General features: G+C 47.4%; 1 protein-coding gene across 1 annotated transcript; it reads left to right on the forward strand.

Moving 5' to 3' along the window:
- Positions 1-13,035: 13,035 nt before the first annotated feature.
- On the forward strand, positions 13,036-13,875 carry LOC124789987 (5-hydroxytryptamine receptor 1-like; the record flags this gene model as incomplete). The annotated part of the gene is made up of 1 exon (XM_047257530.1): positions 13,036-13,875. A coding segment is annotated over one exon (840 nt), but the record flags the coding sequence as incomplete, so codon positions are not given.
- Between the last annotated feature and the right edge of the window lie 2,663 nt (positions 13,876-16,538).

Raw genomic sequence — 16,538 nt, forward strand, 5'->3', positions numbered from 1 at the left:
TGAAAGTAACTCCACCCCCAATGTTATCGCTTCCCCCAACCTCCTTGGTCACATCGCCATTGATGTCCTTGATCCCTTTGGTAGTGACCATCTCCCTGTCCTTCTCACCATCTCGACTACCTGTCCCACCCCTGCAGCCACCTGCCCAGCTGCCCCTCCAAAGTCTGTCCATGACTACCAATGTGTCAATTGGGATGCCTACCAGGAATCCATTGCCTTACAGGTCGAAAGCCACCCCGTCACCTTTCACCACCTTGCTGAAATCACCCATGCCTCTTCCTTCCTTCAGAAGACCATGACTGACGCTGTGGAGGCTCATGTCCCTACCAAACTCATCCACCCTCGCCGCCCTACACTTCCTCCACAGGCCGTCCATCTTCTGAATGAATCCTGCAGGCTCTACCGCTCCTTCCTCCACACCCGTGACCGAGATACTCTCACCCGCCACCAGCAATTACGGCGACACATCCAGAACCTCCTTACAGCAAAGAAATGCCAGGACAGCACCAGACATGCACACGCCTCAACTCCACCCTCCCTGTCAACTTCTCCAAGTACTGGTCAGTCTTCCACCACCTTACTGGTAGCCATCCCACCCTACATTACCCCATCTTCCATGATGATCGACCTTTTCCTGACAACCTCAGTAAGGCTAACCATTTTGCTTCCCCACCTATCTGAGTTCTCCATTCCTGACGATCCCCATTTTGATTACTCCCTCTTCCCCACCATCTGTGACCGCACTGACACCTCTGTCATCCCACTCGCCCCTAGCTTCCAGTACTTGGATCGGTTACCCCTCTCAGACATCAACACTCCCATCAACACATAAGAGATTACACTCGTCCTCTGCTCCACACACCACCCCTGGTCATGATGGCATCACCTACCGCCACCTCCAAGAATCCCCCCCCCCCCTATCCTTCCAGTCTGTCCTTGCTACCCTGTACAATGTCCTCCTCTCCACCGGATTTTACCCTGACCTGTGGAAGACTTCCCGTGTTCTGCTGTTCCCTAAACCTAATAAACCCCCGCTGATACCTGTTCCTATCGTCCCATCTGCCTCGCCAGTAAGGTCTTCGAGGCCATCCTCTCTCACCGTATTCACTGCCACCTTAACCAGCACCACCTCCAGCCTTCCTTCTCTGCCGATGACCAGCTCCTTAACTTTACAAATCTTCTTTCCCTCCTACTTCACTCCCGTCGCTCCGTTATCCTTGTTTCCCCTGATCTCCAGAATGCCTATGACCGTGTCTGGCATCCCGTGCTCCTCTTCAAACTCCCGACCTATGCTCTCCCCATCAACTTCGTCCATCTCGTTGCATCCTTCCTCTCCCATCGTCCCTCCTATGTGACTATCCACAATTCCAACTCCCGTACTTTCTATCCCTCTGCTGGCCAACCCCAAGGTTCTGTCCTTTCCCCTCTCCTCTAACTCCTGTACACTGCTGATATGCCCAAACCTCCCCCACCTGTTCATCTTCTCCAGTTTGCTGATGACACCGCCTTCCTAGCCCTTTATCCTCCCCTTCCACGGTCCCAATGTACCCCACAAACCCACCTTGACCAATTCACTGCTTTGTGCAACCAGTGGTTCCTCCGTATCAATTCCTCCAAGACCCAGGCGATCATCATAGGCTGCACCACCCACTCCTTCCACCTCCATGATTTCTACCTCACCATTTATGGCCGTCCCATCAGCTCACTCCTACCCTCAAATACCTTGGCCTCACACTCGACCGCCACCTCGCCTGGACTCCCCATCTCTTTACCATCCAAAACAAAGCACACAACCGCCTCTGCCTCCTGAAACTCCTGTCCGGCCGGACGTGTGGTCTACGTCCTTACACCATCCTTCACACCCACAAATCCTTGATCCGCCCCATCCTCTGTTATGCCAGTGTAGCTTGGATTTCCGCCCCTCCCCGGTTCTATAAAGCTCTCCAAATCCTCGAATGCCATGCACTCTGCCTCGCCTTCTGCACCTGCCTTCCAACCCCCACGTGCATCCTCTACGACCTCATCCCCTTCCCCCACCTTCTCCTTTTCCTTGAACACATCCACACTCTATATATTGTCCACTGCCTCGATCCCCCTCACCCCATGGTGTCTCCCTTCCTCTCCATCACCAACCAGTTGCCGCGCCTTTACCGTTGTGTCCCACCCTCTTTCCATCTCCACACCCTCCATCTCCTTTCCCAATGCAACTTCCACCATCTACCCCTCCCGGATGATTAGCTTTGCCCTGACATCTAACCTTCCTACCAACTCTAACCCTATCTTCCTGCCTCCTCCTCAGGGCTCCCTCTCCTCCCCCTCCTTCCTCTTGAGCGGCTTCCCCCTCCTACTCCCCCTCCCTCTCTTGTACCCCCTTTCATTGTCTCTACTCTCCCTCCTGCCTTGTCTTCCCTCTTCATCTCCCACCCCACGTGTCTCCTGCCTCTCAGTGTCCCCGCTGACGCCCCTACTCTCTTCATCCCGCCACTTCCCCTGTTGCCCATTGCTCTCCCCTCCTTTTCCATCCTCTCTGACCTTTCCCTCGGCAGGTCCCACCTGGCAGTTTTATTCTTCGTCGTGTGTGCTCCATGTGGGTTTTAAGTGTGTTGTTCTGGAGTGTTTTTAATACTGTGGCCGACTTTTAACCTGTGCATGTGCATTCAATGTCTTCTCTGTGTTTTAAGAATCGCCAACCGTGTTGTTTTACTTCTCCGGTGACTTTTTTAACTGTCTCCCATGAACATCTCCATGTCAGTGTATTTTACCTCCATTTTCTCCAATGTTTTATGTTCCCCTTTTTTAACGCCTTATGAATGTAACATTTATTCTTGTTTTGATTGCCCATATGGGCAGGGGAATGAAATCACAATAAAGAAGAAAAAGAGAGAGAGAATCAGGTGCACCAGCAGTCGCAGCATGTTGACGTTACCTGAAAAGGTGCTTTTCGTGAAGCTGTATTATCAGAATGGAAAATGTGCTAGTTCAGCGTTACGATCCTATCGACATAGGAGGGGATTCGAACGGGTAAAGGTCAGTTGACAAATGCAGCTGTGGCGAGAATGATTTCGAAGTTAGACGCCACGGGATGTTTAGATGATAGACCCCGTAGTGGCCGACCGAGCACAAGGCGTAATGCTGCTGAGACATGGCAGGAAGAAATGGAGACTGTAGCGGGTTCGTCTATGTACGGGGAAGTCAGCGCTCGCGCAGTCGCACATCGCACCGGCATTCCATATACTACTGTTTGGTTGGCACTGAGGCGTTATCTCCGATGCTATCCGTACAAAATCCATCGGCATCATGAACTGTTACCTGGCGATTTAGTGAAGCGGAGGGAATTTACGGTGTGGGCGTATCAAAAGATGGCGGAAGATGGCGATTGATTGAGTAACGTGTTATGGACCGACGAAGCTCATTTCACGCTCCGAGGGTATGTCAACGCCCACAACTGCAGAATTTGGGCTACCGAAAATCCTAGAACTGTCGTGGAAACTCCATTACATGACGAGAAAGCCACGGTATGGGTTGGATTTACCACATCTACCGTTATCGGGCCTTTTTTCTTCGAGGAAGTGCGTGATTCTGGTTTTGTAACTGCTACCGTGACGGGTGAGAGGTACGCCGATATGTTACATTTTCGCATCATCCCCAGCCTGGCCGATAAACACCTGCTGGCACGTACGATGCTTATGCAGGATGGCGCACCACCCGATATTGCTAGACGCGTGAAAGATCTGTTGCGCGCGTCGTTTGGTGATGATCGTGTGCTCAGCCGCCACTTTCGTCATGCTTGGCCTCCCAGGTCCCCCAGACCTCGGTCCGTGCGATTATTGGCTTGGGGTTACCTGATGTCGTAAGTGTATCGTGATCGACAGACATCTATAGGGATGCTGAAAGACAGCATCCGACCCCAGTGTCTCACCATAACTCCGGACATGCTTTACAGTGCTATTCACAACATTATTCCTCGACTACAGCTATTGCTGAGAAATGATGGTGGACATATTGAGCGTTTCCTGTAAAGAACATCATCTTTGCTTTGTCTTACTTTCTTATGCTAATTATTGCTGTTCTGATCAGATGACGCGCCATCTGTCGGACATTTATTGAACTTTTGTGTTTTTTGGTTCTAATAAAATCCCATGTCTTTCCAAGCTTGTGTGTCAATTTGTACCTACATTATTCCGTGATTTATTCAGTTTTCAAAATTATACTAACTTATATATATATATATATATATATATATATATATATATATATATATATATATATATATATATATATAAGGTACGGCCAAACTTTCAGGAAATATTCCTCACACACAAAGAAAGAAAATATGTTATGTGGACATGTGTCCGGAAACGCTTACTTTCCATGTTAGAGCTCATTTTATTACTTCTCTTCAAATCACATTAATCATGGAATGGAAACACACAGCAACAGAACGTACCAGAGTGACTTCAAACACTTTCTTACAGGAAATGTTCAAAATGTCATCCGTTAGCGAAGATACATGCATCCACCCTCCTTCGCATGGACACCCTGATGCGCTGATGCAGCCCTGGAGAATGGCGTATTGTATCACAGCCGTCCACAATACGAGTACGAAGAGTCTCTACATTTGGTACCGGGGTTGCGTAGCCAATAGCCTTCATAAATGAAAGTCAAGGTGGTTGAGGTTAGGAGAGCGTGGAGGCCATGGAATTGGTCCGTCTCTACCAATCCATCGGTCACCGAATCTGTTGTTGAGAAGTGTACGAACACTTCGACTGAAATGTGCAGGAGCTCCATCGTGCATGAACCACATGTTGTGCCGTACTTGTAATTGCACATGTTCTAGCAGCACAGGTAGAGTATCCTGTATGAAATCATGATAACGTGCTCCATTGAGCGTAGGTGGAAGAACATGGGGCCCAATCAAGACATCACCAACAATGCCTGCCCAAACGTTCACAGAAAATCTGTGTTGATCACGTGATTATACAATTGCGTGCGCATTCTCGTCAGCCCACACATGTTGATTGTGAAAATTTACAATTTGATCATGTTGGAATGAAGCCTCATCGGTATAGAGAACATTTGCACTGAAATGAGGATTGACACAGAGTTGGGTGAACCATTCGCAGAAGAGTACCCGTGGAGGCCAATCAGCTGCCGTTAGTGACTGCACGCGCTGTACATGGTACGGAAACAACTGGTTCTCCCGTAGCACTTTCCATACACTGACGTGGTCAACGTTACCTTGTACAGCAGCAACTTCTCTGACGCTGACATTAGGGTTATCGTCACTGCACGAAGAATTGCCTCGTCCATTGCGAGTGTCCTCGTCGTTCTAGGTCTTCCCCAGTCGCGAGTCATAGGCTGGAATGTTCCATGCCCCCTAAGACGCCGATCACTTGCTTCGAACGTCTTCCTGCCGGGACACCTTCGTTCTGGAAATCTGTCTCGATACAAACGTACCGCGTGACGGCTATTGCCCCGTGCTAATCCGTACATCAAATGGGCATCTGCCAACTCCGCATTTGTAAACATTGCACTGACTGCAAAACCACGTTCGTGATGAACACTAAACTGTTGATGCTACGTACTGATGTGCTTGATGCTAGTACTGGAGAGCAATGAGTAGCATGTCAACACAAGCACCGAAGTCAACATTACCTTCCTTCAATTGGGCCAACTGGCGGTGAATCGAAGAAGTACAGTACATACTGACGAAACTAAAATGAGCTCTAAAATGGAAATCAAGCGTTTCCGGACACATATCCACATAACATATTTTCTTTATTTGTGTGTGAGGAATGTATCCTGAAAGTTTGGCCGTACCTTTTTGTAGCACCCTGTATATATACAGAGTGAGTCACCTAACATTACCGCTGGATATATTTCGTAAACCACATTAAATGCTGACGAATCGATTCCACAGACCGAACGTGAGGAGAGGGGCTAGTGTAATTGGTTAATACAAACCATACAAAAATTCACGGAAGTATGTTTATTAGCACAAACCTACGTTTTTTTTTAAATGGATCCCCGTTAGTTTTGTTAGCACCTCTGAACATATAAACATATACGTAATCAGTGCCGTTTGCTGCATTGTAAAATGTTAATTACATCCAGAGATATTGTAACCTAAAGTTGACGCTTGAGTACCACTCCTCCGCTGTTCGATCGTGTGTATCGGAGAGCACCGAATTACGTAGGGACCCAAAGGGAACGGTGATGGACCTTAGGTACAGAAGAGACTGGAACAGCACATTACGTCCACATGCTAACACCTTTTTATTGGTCTTTTTCACTGACGCACATGTACATTACCATGAGGGGTGAGGTACCTGTACACACGTGGTTTCCGTTTTCAAATACGGAGAGGAATAGAGTGTGTCCCGACATGTCAGGCCAATAGATGTTCAATGTGGTGGCCATCATTTGCTGCACACAACTGAAATCTCTGGCGTAATGAATGTCGTACACGCCGCAGTACATCTGGTGTAATGTCGCCGCAGTCTGCCGCAATACGTTGTTTCATATCCTCTGGGGTTGTAGGCACATCACGGTACACATTCTCCTTTAACGTACCCCACAGAAAGAAGTCCAGAGGTGTAAGATCAGGAGAACGGGCTGGCCAACTTATGCGTCCTCCACGTCCTATTAAACGCCCGTCGAACATCCTGTCAAGGGTCAGCCTAGTGTTAATTGCGGAATGTGCAGGTGCACCATCATGCTGATACCACATACTTCGATGCGTTTCCAGTGGGACATTTTCGAGCAACGTTGGCAGATCGTTCTGTAGAAACGCGATGTATGTGGCAGCTGTTTGGGCCCGTGCAATGAAGTGAGGACCAATGAGGTGGTCGCCAATAATTCCGCACCATACATTTACAGTCCACGGTCGCTGTCGCTCTACCTGTCTGGGTCAGCGACGGTTGTCCACGGACCAGTAATGCATTTTACGTAGATTCACTGCCCCGTGGTTTGTGAAACCCGCTTCATCGGTACACAGGTAGAACTGCAACGCATTCTCTGTTAATGCCCATTGACAGAATTGCACTCGATGATTAAAGTGATCACCATGTAATTGCTGATGTAGCGTCACATGAAACGGGTGAAAGCGGTGACGATGCAGTATGCGCATGACACTACTTTGAGTCAGTCCACCGGCTCTCGCAATGACCCGTGTACTCATGTGTCGGTTCATGGCAACAGCAGCTAACACACCAACTGCACTCGCTTCTCCTGTGACGGGCCTGTTACGGACCCGTTTGCGTGCTACGACCATACCTGTTGCATACAGTTGGCGGTAGATGTTTTGCAATGTGCGGCACGTTGGATGCTCTTTGTCCGGGTACCGTTCTGCATACACCCTGCAGGCTTCAGCTGCATTTCGTCGACACTCGCCATAGATGAGTATCATCTCCGCCTTTTCAGAGTTCGAATACACCATGGTCACAGTTTCTACAACACTACACTATCACAGACGTCTGGTAACACGGTGTACTACAGACGGTCTGCGTGCGGAGACGAATGCAGAATAACAATAGCAGCAAGCGCTACATGCGGACATTGCGACAGCTAGACCAAACCACAACAGTGCACTACAGCCACACTCGTAAACACGGTCGTCATCGTAAACATGTCCCTGCAGATGCTGCTCGCCGACCGTGGCCCGTGTTTGTTACAACACGCAACTGAACATCGGAGGTTTCAAGCGTCAACTTTAGGTTACAATATCTCCGGATGTAATTAACATTTTACATTGCAACAAACGGCACTGATTACGTGTTTGTTTATATGTTCATATGTGCTAACAAAACTAACGTGGTTCCATTTAAATAAAAACGTAGGTTTGTGTTAAAAAACATACTTCCGTGCATTTTTGTATGGTTTGTATTAAACAATTACTCTCCTCACGTTCGGTCTGTGGAATCTGTTATCTGTTCGTCAGTATTTGATGTGGTTTACGAAATATATCCAGCGGTAACGTTAGGTGACTCACCCTGTATATATATATATATATATATATATATATATATATATATATATATATATATACCTGGTATATATACCTGGTATATATATATATATATATATATATATAACGTATATATATATAACGTTAGGTGACTCACCCTATATATATATATATATATATATATATATATATTCAGGGTGAGCCACCTAACGTTATATATATATATATATATATATATATATATATATATATATATATATATATACGTTATATAATATATACATATATATATATATATATATATATATATATATATATATATGCAGGGTGAGTCACCTAACGTTACCGCAGGATATATTTCGTAAACCACATCAAATACTGACGAACAGATAACAGATTCCACAGACCGAACGTGAGGAGAGTAATTGTTTAATACAAACCATACAAAAATGCACGGAAGTATATATATATATATATATGTCGGAGGTTCCGGTACATGATTTTGAATGAACAAAAGAATATTTACATTTTTATTTGCATAGATTGGTTCATAACTTTTGGTGTGTGATAGACCGTGTACAAAGCATATTTGCTACCTAGTAGCGCATGTATTTGCAGTGTACATAGGGTCGCCGCCCTCTCAGTGATGACACAGTGTGCCGTGGTGACGCGGCCCGGCTGTGGCACGCGGTCGCCGGAGCTGGGCCGGAGCGGCGGGTGGCAGCGGCAGCGCGCATGCGCAGACGGCGCGGCCGCGGCGCCGGCCTCTGGGGCGGCCAGTGTGCGCCGGGCAGCCGCCGCGTCCGCGTCACACAGCGCCGCGACGCGACCCGACAGCGCGAACGTGAGCGAGCGAGCGCGCGAGCGCGTACCTGCCGGGCAGCGCAGCGCGAGCGACGGCCGGGCCGCCGACGGCGCGTCCACCGGCTTGCCGCACGGCTAGCTAGTTCCACTGCAGGCGTCCGCCACCGGACTCGCGCGCGTGCTTCGTTATTCTTTTTTTTTTCTTTTCTCTCGTGTGACGCAGGTGACAGCCGGGTTAAATCAGTCAGTGACGTCAATTTCTTCCACTGCCGGCCGTCTGATAACTCACCCTGTTACGGATACCACCCTTTCTTTTCCTCGACGCTCGAAGATCCTAAGAATTGCCCGAGACTACCAAAGAGGACGGTTATACAAGGCTGAAATATGACTATAATATATTGTCGGTATCAGGTAATCTCTTGCAGTGTCTCTAGAATTTTTTCGCCAGCCCCACGTATTGTGAATGTGTTGCTGTAACCGCATTGACGTCTACCAAGTAGCAAGTTATGTCGTTTGGGTGATAACAGTATCAATATACACTGCGCCAAGATTTTGTGGAAACCAAGTCAGAATAATGTGATGGTTAATTTGGTAAACGCTATATCCACCCACAACAGCTTCGAACTCAGCCGCTTAAAATTACCCAGTATTATTGCCTACAAATCCTATCACGAGTAACATACCCAATAATCAGCTCACAAAGGAAATCTGTGTTCATTAATGGTCCAGTCAAGATCGACGTTGTCGTCCTACAGCCTGTCAATTCGAGTGTTAGAAAGATTAAAAAAAGCCTCTCCAAAACACTATGAAACACTTCTCTTTCCAGGAGCGCCTTTCTGGAGCTACTCAATGCTCTTCAGCAACTTTCTAAACCTTTCGCAGCCCTGTAGGTTGATACTCGACTCCTGTAAACATTAATTACAGCAAGAGACTGATTTATCGTCGAGAAGCAAAACAAAAGGTATACTTTCAGTTCGATAATCGCTTTACAAACTCACTCACTATCACGCTTGGCATGTAGTCTCCTTCGATGCTCGTACGCTACTAGAAGGTCTTCCCGGGCCAGTGAGACTCGAGCAAAGAGAATAGCGTGCCTTGTGAAGCGCCAGGCACCAGACACTTTAATTTCCACCGAAGGACAGAGTGCGTACCTAGGTCTTGCCTAAGGGTCATTCCTTGACTTGCAGCGACAAAGAAAGAATAGACAAGAAAGGTCGGAGTCGGGCTCAGCAATAAACGGCCGTGACGAGGCATATCTCAGCCGCGACGTCATCATCAAGACAGGCGAGCTCTCAGCATTTTTTGCGACCCGCCCATCCTGTAGGCACGCTTGCGCAGGCAAGCAGATAGCGATGTCCCGAAATGTACTGATTGCCGCCGGTGGTGCCGTACCCACGCCCAGCTAAAGTGCCACAGCGTAGACAATATTGCGACAACCGTTATCTTGAGAGCTACACACGTCCAAACAGGCATCTTCCTACACGTCGTTGCGATAAGGCAACACCATACAAATACTACTACAGTGGAGAAGTCAGGAGTTACAGTATAGATAACTCATTTGCGGAAACGACAGAGAGGTGACTTTTTGGCAGTGCTGTCAAGATTCCCACTGAATCCTTACTGCGTGTGTAAATAATATTGTAGACTAAAATATTTTATTATCAAAAGCAAGTACAGTGCTGCAAAATTACGCTTACTGGGCCAAATATTTTTTCAATTACTAATAGAGATTTATAGTAATTCTGTCATGCTTGTTCGTTTCTGCCGAACACGTCTGATAGCCTTCCAAAGCGTAACATTTCTAAATCTGTTTAGCATCGTTAGGCAACTACATCGTTCAAAAAACTCAGTGGGGTGTACCGACTCAGACGCGAAGCTTCACTGATTAATGAACGGATCCGTTAGCGGCCTCCATTGTGCTCTGAAAAAGAAGTTCGTGTATACATGAAACACACACCAGGCGTACACTAGTATGATACTGAAGATACACATACATACTAATTTTAATTGTCTTATACAACTGTTAAATATCAACAGAAAGACCTAAGAGTGTGATATATTATGAAATATCAAGAGACGTACGTGAAATGGTGCTGAGGAATAATCTTGAGGAATGAAATAGTACACCACATTTAAATCACGTCGTGCTGGCGCCTTATGAGATGCCAGTTCAGTTATCCGTAACATAGTGTGGATATTTTGAAGTATTCTTCTCAGTGTAAGATACTGTGAAAACAAATTCGACTATAGAGTTGTTACTGAATAAATTTAGGTTTAAAATCGTTAGTAACCTGTAAATAACACAGTTCACTACGAATTTGGTTGTGCTTGTGTATAATAAACATCACGCGGTAAAGTCTCTTCTCTTGACGGGTCTGTGGCAAATAGGTAAGACTGATATCGTTCACATTGGTAGTGAACATGACGTATGTGATAAATATGCAGCTGCCACGTTGAGCGACAGTGTTGGTGCAATTGCTGTGCGTCTTATATAGTGAAACAGGTGCTATAGGGAACACATTAGTAAGGTAGACTGGTAGTTTCTGTCCGTATTAAAGAAAACACTTTCGTTTCCATATAAGCAGAAGAAGGAAGCGGATGAGTTCTGAAATATGAGGAAGCAGCTTGTCAGCCCGAAAGGTGAGACATTTGTAGATAAGCAGTACACAACAGTTTTGTAAACAGTTGGTAACGGTTATTTTTGAGTCTATTGGAGAGATGAGAGAAGTGATGGATGCTGTTAGGAGCATTGATTAGAGTTCTAACCAGTTCAGTCCCACAGAAGAAATCCACTGTTGTAGCGGAAAGACATTTAAGAACTGAAAGACGTCCTCCGTATCAAAGCTGTGTAGTTTTGACAATAAATAGTGGACAATAAGTTTGCTACACTGTGTGAGACTATTGGAGACACCTGTTGGCCGACGTTTAGTGTACAAAATTGTGTAGAACAATAGGAGACGATTCATCGATCACAATATACATGTACATTGCTGTAAACAGGACCGAAATATCTCGAGTATGAATTCAGGATCGAGTGAACGACGTCCGCACAGTAAAAACAGTGAAGATTAACATTTAAATAACACCGTTTCACAGTGTAGTGACTGAAGAAGGTTCCACTGGATAGCAGTGAGACAATCAGTAATTTTGCTTATCACTAGTGCCGGATAAGAGAGATACATACGGCAATATTGCAACCGTTAAGTGGGTGTGGTTTCGTTTGAGCGGCAGTGGTGGTACAAACGGCGATATATCACATAAAACGTGCCGGAAAAGATACGGACTGTGAGGCTATTGTGGTCATTTGGTCGCTGAAGATGCTTCTATAAGGTAGTTAACAGACACTCGGCGATGTTGCGAATGACACGTTCGATAAAGGAGTGATCCACAGTGTAAGACTATTGGACACATTTTGTGTCCAAAGATAGTTGTGGAGGATAGCTGCAGGGCGATATAGCTTGCGAGAAGTTTCGGGTAGTGATACAAAGTCTGAGGACCGGAACATAGTGGTGATTGAGAGATAGCTGTTGGAGGATCGTCGATTTCGCGTACGAGAGCAGTGTAGGAGTGATAAGCAGTGGAAGGCTGTCGGGACCAATCAGTAATTTTGCTTATCACTAGTGCCGGATAAGAGTGATATGGCAATATTGCAACTATTAAGTGGGTGTGATTTCTTTTGAGCCGCAGTGGTGGTGCAAACGGCGATATATCACATAAAACGTGCCAGAAAAGATACGGACTGTGAGGCTATTGTGGTCACTTGGTCGCTGAAGATGCTTCTACGTGGTAGTTAACAGAGAATCGGTAATTTTCCGAGTGATCCATAGTGTAAGACTACTGGAACCATTTGGTGCCCAAAGACACTTGTGAAGGACAACTGCACGACGATTTAGCTTACGAGAAGTTTCGTGTAGTGATACAAAGTGTGAGGCCTGGAACATAGTGGTGATTGAGAGATAGCTGTTGGAGAATCGTCGATTTCGCGTACGAGAGCAGTGAAGGTGTGAAAAGCAGTGGAAGGTGGTCGGAACCTAGCAGTGTTTGACGTTTCACCTGCGACCATAGACGAGGGGAGCGCGTACGAGAGCAGTGAAGGTGTGAAAAGCAGTGGAAGGCGGTCGGAACCTAGCAGTGTTTGACGTCTCACCTGCGACCATAGACGAGGGGAGCGGGTGTCGGGGGCATGGTGAGGGAGGCCCGGCGGCGCGAGTGAGCGTGGTCGCATGGAGGCGCCCGCCGGCGTGGCCGCCGCTACAGCAGCCGCCGCCGCCGCCGCCGCCGCCGCAGCAGCAGCAGCCGCCTCCGGCGCCGGCGCCGCCTCCAGCAACTCGAGCGCCAACGCGAGCAGCGCGGGCAGCGGCGGCGGCGGCGGCGTCGGCGGCGGCCCGCCGCCCGACGAGTGGTGGTTCCCGGGCCCGCGCTCGCCCTACACGCCGGCCGAGGCGGTGCTCATCGCGCTCGTGCTGCTCTGCGTCATCGTCGGCACCGTCGTGGGCAACGTGCTCGTCTGCGTGGCCGTGTGCCTGGTGCGCAAGCTGCGCCGCCCCTGCAACTACCTGCTCGTCTCGCTGGCCGTCTCCGACCTGTGCGTCGCGCTGCTCGTGATGCCGATGGCGCTGCTGTCGGAGATCTTCGGCGTGTGGAGCTTCGGCCCCGTCGCCTGCGACCTGTGGGTCTCGTTCGACGTGCTCTCGTGCACCGCGTCCATCCTCAACCTGTGCATGATCAGCGTGGACCGCTACTACGCCATCACGAAGCCGCTCGAGTACGGCGTGCGGCGGACGCCGCGCCGCATGGTGGCGAGCGTGGCGCTGGTGTGGCTGGGCGCAGCCTGCATCAGCCTGCCGCCGCTGCTCATCCTCGGCAACGAGCACGAGGACCCGCACGGCCTGCCGCAGTGCCAGGTGTGCCAGAACTTCGCCTACCAGATCTACGCCACGCTCGGCTCCTTCTACATCCCGCTCAGCGTCATGATCGTCGTCTACTACAAGATCTTCCGCGCGGCGCGCAAGATCGTGCTGGAGGAGCGGCGCGCCCAGTCGCACCTGCGGGCGCACTCCTACCTCGAGATCAGCGTCGGCAACGGCGGCGGCCCGCCGGAGACCCGGCTCGCCGCCTCGGCCGCGACGGCGGAGGCGGACACGGCGGTGGACGGCGCCGCCAACGGCAACGGCGCCACCCCCGCGGCCGACGAGCAGTCGTCGTCGTCGCCCGCGGTGAGGGCGCAGCACCAGCAGCAGCAGCACCGGCCCAGCACCACCAGCACCAACACCACCGTGAGTACCAACAGGTGGTCCTCAGACACCTGCCCGCGCCCAGTCTGTCCGCAGCTACACCGCGCCTTTTGAAACAACATTGATGCCCCCATCACAGGGTTCATTATGCACTAGTCGTCTAAAACGTGTAATTTATTTAACACCACCCTCCATGGCAATAGTCACAGTCAATAAACGTGGCAAACCTTATTTGAGTTTCCATAAGTTTATATGGTGGCAGTAAAGCGGCCATCTTGGAACAACAAAAATGTGACTCTTCAATTTCTCGAGGCGTATTTTATGACGAAATAAATCTGGGGTGTACAGCCCGGTATGAGTGTTTATGGGACACAATATTTCGGCAATCGACCACATGCCAAAATCAGTGCACCTGGTGGGCGGTGGGCCCACCGCTGGTCAGTACATCAGTGCACCTGATGATGGCAACGTGGTCGATTGCCGAAACGACCGGTCTAAGGCGCTGCACTCTTGGACTGTGCGGCTGATCGCGGCGGAGGTTCTAGTCCTCCCTTCTTAGGTTAATTTACGTTAATTAGTGTGTAAGCTTAGTGACTGATGACCTTAGCACTTAAGTCCCATAAGATTTCACACGCATTTGAACACTTGATTGCCGAAATATTGTGTCCTATGCACACTCATACAAGGCTGTTCTCCAGAGATTTATTTCGTAACAACAAAAATGTCTACATTGCGACCGCGGTGCACAAAGTGTATTCATTCATAGTCAACAAAATTCTGACTCTGTGGCAATATAAGCTTGTTGAAAGCAGCCATCTTGGAACAACAAAAATGTCTACTTCTCATGGTTGGGATTCACAGTCATATAATATTTCTTAAGGGGGGTAGGACGTGAAGCGGCCCGACTTGGAGCAAGACAGGCACCACAGGACATTTTAATTCCCACTGTCAATACTTTTACAAATAAATTCGTATAACTTTGTCAGAACGACCAGGAAGGATTCGGGATTCACACTCATATGAGTGGAAGTTCAAACACGTAACAGAATAATTTTTTTTTGCTTATGAAATTTCAGTATTTTTGCACTTACTATTGGCTGCATTTGTTGCTATAGGTACACTTTTCTTCATGAGTAACAGAGATTGATCGATGAATTTTGCACAGCATACAAACCATACTTACAGGTGTATGAAACTCTAGAATTTTCCAAATCTATTAAACACTGTGGTAAAAATTGAGGTAATTAGCTATAAGAGTTGTGTTTTTTTTCTAAACATGAAGCTTAAAATGCAACAGCTCATTCATTTTTTCATAATTTAAATAAATTCTATAGTTTCCTATACCTGTAAGTATGGTTTGTGCGCTGTGCAAAATTCATCGAACAATCTCTCTTACTCATGAAGAAAAGTGTACCTATAGCAACAAATGCAGCCAATAGTACGTGAAAAAATGCTGAAATTTCAAAAGCAAAAAAAAGTTATTCTGTTACGTGTTTGAACTTCCACTCATATGAGTGTGAATCCCGAATCCTTCCTGGTCATTCTGACAAAGTTATACGAATTTATTTGTAAAACTATAGACAGTGGGAATTAATGTCCTGTGGTGCCTGTCTTGCTCCAAGTCGGGCCGCTTGACGTGCTACCCCCCTTAAAGGACATCATAGTCGCCATTGACTGTATAAAATATTTATTATTATTAATTTCGGCCTTATGGCCATTTTCAAGTAACACTGCAAAAGGTAACTTATGCACTGTTACTTGAAAATGGCCATAAGGCCAAAATTGCAATCGTAATAATAAATATTTTATACAGTCAACGGCGACTATGATGTCCTTTAAGAAAAAAGGTTCTACATTGTGATCGCGATCCACAAAGTGTGTTCATTCGCAGTCAACAAAACTCTTCTGGGCCTGTGACCGCATTGTCAGTTTGTAAAATTACCGGCGTTTCGGCCACTATTGCAAGCGACCTTCCTCGGGATGGGGAAGTCTAACACCCCTCCTCCTCATCCTCAATAGTCTGTCAGAATTCGTCAACAGCCTCTGCCACCAGTGTATAAGAGCCTAACTTTACTTGCCCACTTACAGTAGTGGCTGGAACGTCGGAAGTTTTACATATTGACAATGCGGTCACCGTCTCAGAAGAGTTTTATTGACTGTGATTGAACACACTTTGCGCACCAGAAGAATCGTATTAACTTACCACAAACTGTTTCGGGACTACATGATCGTATTATCAACTCCTATAAAGCAATAAATCAAAAATCATTCATTCACACCACAACACAAACATACACTAATATAAATCTGTCTTTTGTACCGCATACTGAATTCAACAGTCATCAACGTTGTTCCGTATATAGAGTAATTCATCTGTCCCTACTGATGTCATTTTCTGCGCCAGCAAGGTGATACCTTGCCTTCAAATACCATGAGCGACATTTTCATATTATCTCACTCGCTACTCACAGTCTATATTAGTCCTACTTACAAAAATGAACGCGACGTTTTTCTAAGAAATATAATGTAGTTAA

Source organism: Schistocerca piceifrons, chromosome 3 (assembly GCF_021461385.2).
Source record: "Schistocerca piceifrons isolate TAMUIC-IGC-003096 chromosome 3, iqSchPice1.1, whole genome shotgun sequence".
Lineage (NCBI taxonomy): Eukaryota > Metazoa > Arthropoda > Insecta > Orthoptera > Acrididae > Schistocerca > Schistocerca piceifrons.